The 5854-nt window shown below is 47.0% G+C and overlaps 1 protein-coding gene across 1 annotated transcript in view; it reads left to right on the forward strand.

The window, feature by feature from the left end:
- Positions 1 to 291: 291 nt before the first annotated feature.
- The window catches only part of LOC124023138 (multiple epidermal growth factor-like domains protein 10), a gene marked incomplete at its 5' end in the record, with an annotated part of 55316 nt that continues 49753 nt past the window's right edge, over positions 292 to 5854 (forward strand). Inside the window, one exon of the mRNA XM_046337668.1 lies at positions 292 to 438. Within this exon, the coding sequence (XP_046193624.1) occupies positions 292 to 438 (147 nt within the window). The remainder of the gene's footprint in view (positions 439 to 5854) is intronic.

Raw genomic sequence — 5854 nt, forward strand, 5'->3', positions numbered from 1 at the left:
GCCCCAGACTCTGATGAGATGGGGGAGGGCCCCAGACTCTGAGGGAGGGCCCCAGACTCTGAGAGAGGGCCCCCCAGACTCTGATGAGATGAGGGAGGGCCCCAGACTCTGATGAGATGAGGGAGGGCCCCAGACTCTGATGAGATGGGGGAGGGCCCCAGACTCTGAGGGAGGGCCCCAGACTCTGATGAGATGAGGGAGGGCCCCAGACTCTGATGAGATGAGGGGGAGGGCCCCAGACTCTGCCCAGTAAGATGAGTTACTGAGCAGTGTTCCCCATGTTTCCTCCAGGTGTGAACTGTGACAGTGTGTGTGTGGAGGGCCGATGGGGCCCAGACTGCTCCTACTCCTGTACCTGTGAGAATGGAGGCTCCTGCTCACCGGAGGACGGGACATGTGTGTGTGCCCCCGGATACAGAGGCACCTCCTGCAGACGCAGTAAGAGAACAATACACACACACGCCTGCACACACACACACACACACACACACACACACACACACACACACACACACACACACACACACACACACACACACACACACACACACACACACACACACACACACACACACACACACACACACACACATGCCTGCACACACACACACACACACACACTCATTAGCACACACACACACACACACACATGCCTGCACACACACACACACACACACACACACACACACACACACACACACACACACACACACACACACACACACACACACACACACACACACACACACACACACACACACACACACACACACACACACACACACACACACACACACATAATCAGAGCTGCTAGTCAAGTAAAATGGCCTCTCTGACGTGTGTATTTGCGTATGTGTTCCTACGTAGACTTGCCTTCATCTCTGTGTGTATGTCTTGGTAAAATATAATGTCTGTGTGTGAGTCTACGTAAAATGTCATGTCTGTGTGTATTATATTATTTACACTGAGACAGAGCAGGAAGGATATATCATTCTGACCTGTTAACTCCTCCTCTCATTAGACAGAGCAGGAAGGATACATCATTCTGACCTGTTAACTCCTCCTCTCATTAGACAGAGCAGGAAGGATACATCATTCTGACCTGTTAACCCCTCCTCTCATTAGACAGAGCAGGAAGGACACATCATTCTGACCTGTTAACTCCTCCTCTCATTAGACAGAGCAGGAAGGATACATCATTCTGACCTGTTAACTCCTCCTCTCATTAGACAGAGCAGGAAGGACACATCATTCTGACCTGTTAACTCCTCCTCTCATTAGACAGAGACAGAGCAGGAAGGAAACATCATTCTGACCTGTTAACCCCTCCTCTCATTAGACAGAGCAGGAAGGACACATCATTCTGACCTGTTAACCCCTCCTCTCATTAGACAGAGCAGGAAGGACACATCATTCTGACCTGTTAACTCCTCCTCTCATTAGACAGAGCAGGAAGGACACATCATTCTGACCTGTTAACTCCTCCTCTCATTAGACAGAGCAGGAAGGACACATCATTCTGACCTGTTAACTCCTCCTCTCATTAGACAGAGACAGAGCAGGAAGGACACATCATTCTGACCTGTTAACCCCTCCTCTCATTAGACAGAGACAGAGCAGGAAGGACACATCATTCTGACCTGTTAACTCCTCCTCTCATTAGACAGAGCAGGAAGGACACATCATTCTGACCTGTTAACTCCTCTTCTCATTAGACAGAGACAGAGCAGGAAGGACACATCATTCTGACCTGTTAACTCCTCCTCTCATTAGACAGAGACAGAGCAGGAAGGATACATCATTCTGACCTGTTAACTCCTCCTCTCATTAGACAGAGCAGGAAGGACACATCATTCTGACCTGTTAACTCCTCCTCTCATTAGACAGAGACAGAGCAGGAAGGACACATCATTCTGACCTGTTAACTCCTCTTCTCATTAGACAGAGACAGAGCAGGAAGGACACATCATTCTGACCTGTTAACTCCTCCTCTCATTAGACAGAGACAGAGCAGGAAGGACACATCATTCTGACCTGTTAACCCCTCCTCTCATTAGACAGAGACAGAGCAGGAAGGACACATCATTCTGACCTGTTAACTCCTCCTCTCATTAGACAGAGACAGAGCAGGAAGGAAACATCATTCTGACCTGTTAACTCCTCCTCTCATTAGACAGAGACAGAGCAGGAAGGACACATCATTCTGACCTGTTAACTCCTCCTCTCATTAGACAGAGACAGAGCAGGAAGGACACATCATTCTGACCTGTTAACTCCTCCTCTCATTAGACAGAGCAGGAAGGACACATCATTCTGACCTGTTAACTCCTCCTCTCATTAGACAGAGCAGGAAGGACACATCATTCTGACCTGTTAACTCCTCCTCTCATTAGACAGAGCAGGAAGGAAACATCATTCTGACCTGTTAACTCCTCCTCTCATTAGACAGAGCAGGAAGGAAACATCATTCTGACCTGTTAACTCCTCCTCTCATTAGACAGAGCAGGAAGGAAACATCATTCTGACCTGTTAACTCCTCCTCTCATTAGACAGAGCAGGAAGGAAACATCATTCTGACCTGTTAACTCCTCCTCTCATTAGACAGAGCAGGAAGGATACATCATTCTGACCTGTTAACTCCTCCTCTCATTAGACAGAGCAGGAAGGAAACATCATTCTGACCTGTTAACTCCTCTTCTCATTAGACAGAGCAGGAAGGATACATCATTCTGACCTGTTAACTCCTCCTCTCATTAGACAGAGACAGAGCAGGAAGGACACATCATTCTGACCTGTTAACTCCTCCTCTCATTAGACAGAGCAGGAAGGACACATCATTCTGACCTGTTAACTCCTCCTCTCATTAGACAGAGCAGGAAGGATACATCATTCTGACCTGTTAACTCCTCCTCTCATTAGACAGAGCAGGAAGGACACATCATTCTGACCTGTTAACTCCTCCTCTCATTAGACAGAGCAGGAAGGACACATCATTCTGACCTGTTAACTCCTCCTCTCATTAGACAGAGACAGAGCAGGAAGGAAACATCATTCTGACCTGTTAACCCCTCCTCTCATTAGACAGAGCAGGAAGGAAACATCATTCTGACCTGTTAACCCCTCCTCTCATTAGACAGAGCAGGAAGGACACATCATTCTGACCTGTTAACTCCTCCTCTCATTAGACAGAGCAGGAAGGACACATCATTCTGACCTGTTAACTCCTCCTCTCATTAGACAGAGCAGGAAGGACACATCATTCTGACCTGTTAACTCCTCCTCTCATTAGACAGAGACAGAGCAGGAAGGACACATCATTCTGACCTGTTAACCCCTCCTCTCATTAGACAGAGACAGAGCAGGAAGGACACATCATTCTGACCTGTTAACTCCTCCTCTCATTAGACAGAGCAGGAAGGACACATCATTCTGACCTGTTAACTCCTCTTCTCATTAGACAGAGACAGAGCAGGAAGGACACATCATTCTGACCTGTTAACTCCTCCTCTCATTAGACAGAGACAGAGCAGGAAGGATACATCATTCTGACCTGTTAACTCCTCCTCTCATTAGACAGAGCAGGAAGGACACATCATTCTGACCTGTTAACTCCTCCTCTCATTAGACAGAGACAGAGCAGGAAGGACACATCATTCTGACCTGTTAACTCCTCCTCTCATTAGACAGAGACAGAGCAGGAAGGACACATCATTCTGACCTGTTAACTCCTCCTCTCATTAGACAGAGACAGAGCAGGAAGGACACATCATTCTGACCTGTTAACCCCTCCTCTCATTAGACAGAGACAGAGCAGGAAGGACACATCATTCTGACCTGTTAACTCCTCCTCTCATTAGACAGAGACAGAGCAGGAAGGAAACATCATTCTGACCTGTTAACTCCTCCTCTCATTAGACAGAGACAGAGCAGGAAGGACACATCATTCTGACCTGTTAACTCCTCCTCTCATTAGACAGAGACAGAGCAGGAAGGACACATCATTCTGACCTGTTAACTCCTCCTCTCATTAGACAGAGCAGGAAGGACACATCATTCTGACCTGTTAACTCCTCCTCTCATTAGACAGAGCAGGAAGGACACATCATTCTGACCTGTTAACTCCTCCTCTCATTAGACAGAGCAGGAAGGAAACATCATTCTGACCTGTTAACTCCTCCTCTCATTAGACAGAGCAGGAAGGAAACATCATTCTGACCTGTTAACTCCTCCTCTCATTAGACAGAGCAGGAAGGAAACATCATTCTGACCTGTTAACTCCTCCTCTCATTAGACAGAGCAGGAAGGAAACATCATTCTGACCTGTTAACTCCTCCTCTCATTAGACAGAGCAGGAAGGATACATCATTCTGACCTGTTAACTCCTCCTCTCATTAGACAGAGCAGGAAGGAAACATCATTCTGACCTGTTAACTCCTCCTCTCATTAGACAGAGCAGGAAGGATACATCATTCTGACCTGTTAACTCCTCCTCTCATTAGACAGAGACAGAGCAGGAAGGACACATCATTCTGACCTGTTAACTCCTCCTCTCATTAGACAGAGCAGGAAGGACACATCATTCTGACCTGTTAACTCCTCCTCTCATTAGACAGAGCAGGAAGGACACATCATTCTGACCTGTTAACTCCTCCTCTCATTAGACAGAGCAGGAAGGACACATCATTCTGACCTGTTAACTCCTCCTCTCATTAGACAGAGCAGGAAGGATACATCATTCTGACCTGTTAACTCCTCCTCTCATTAGACAGAGCAGGAAGGACACATCATTCTGACCTGTTAACTCCTCCTCTCATTAGACAGAGACAGAGCAGGAAGGACACATCATTCTGACCTGTTAACTCCTCCTCTCATTAGACAGAGCAGGAAGGACACATCATTCTGACCTGTTAACTCCTCCTCTCATTAGACAGAGCAGGAAGGATACATCATTCTGACCTGTTAACTCCTCCTCTCATTAGACAGAGCAGGAAGGATACATCATTCTGACCTGTTAACTCCTCCTCTCATTAGACAGAGCAGGAAGGACACATCATTCTGACCTGTTAACTCCTCCTCTCATTAGACAGAGCAGGAAGGACACATCATTCTGACCTGTTAACTCCTCCTCTCATTAGACAGAGCAGGAAGGACACATCATTCTGACCTGTTAACTCCTCCTCTCATTAGACAGAGCAGGAAGGACACATCATTCTGACCTGTTAACTCCTCCTCTCATTAGACAGAGCAGGAAGGACACATCATTCTGACCTGTTAACTCCTCCTCTCATTAGACAGAGCAGGAAGGACACATCATTCTGACCTGTTAACTCCTCCTCTCATTAGACAGAGCAGGAAGGACACATCATTCTGACCTGTTAACTCCTCCTCTCATTAGACAGAGCAGGAAGGACACATCATTCTGACCTGTTAACTCCTCCTCTCATTAGACAGAGCAGGAAGGACACATCATTCTGACCTGTTAACTCCTCCTCTCATTAGACAGAGCAGGAAGGACACATCATTCTGACCTGTTAACTCCTCCTCTCATTAGACAGAGACAGAGCAGGAAGGACACATCATTCTGACCTGTTAACTCCTCCTCTCATTAGACAGAGCAGGAAGGACACATCATTCTGACCTGTTAACTCCTCCTCTCATTAGACAGAGCAGGAAGGACACATCATTCTGACCTGTTAACTCCTCCTCTCATTAGACAGAGCAGGAAGGACACATCATTCTGACCTGTTAACTCCTCCTCTCATTAGACAGAGCAGGAAGGACACATCATTCTGACCTGTTAACTCCTCCTCTCATTAGACAGAGCAGGAAGGACACATCATTCTGACCTGTTAAC

Source organism: Oncorhynchus gorbuscha, unplaced genomic scaffold (genome assembly GCF_021184085.1).
Source record: "Oncorhynchus gorbuscha isolate QuinsamMale2020 ecotype Even-year unplaced genomic scaffold, OgorEven_v1.0 Un_scaffold_1501, whole genome shotgun sequence".
NCBI lineage: Eukaryota > Metazoa > Chordata > Actinopteri > Salmoniformes > Salmonidae > Oncorhynchus > Oncorhynchus gorbuscha.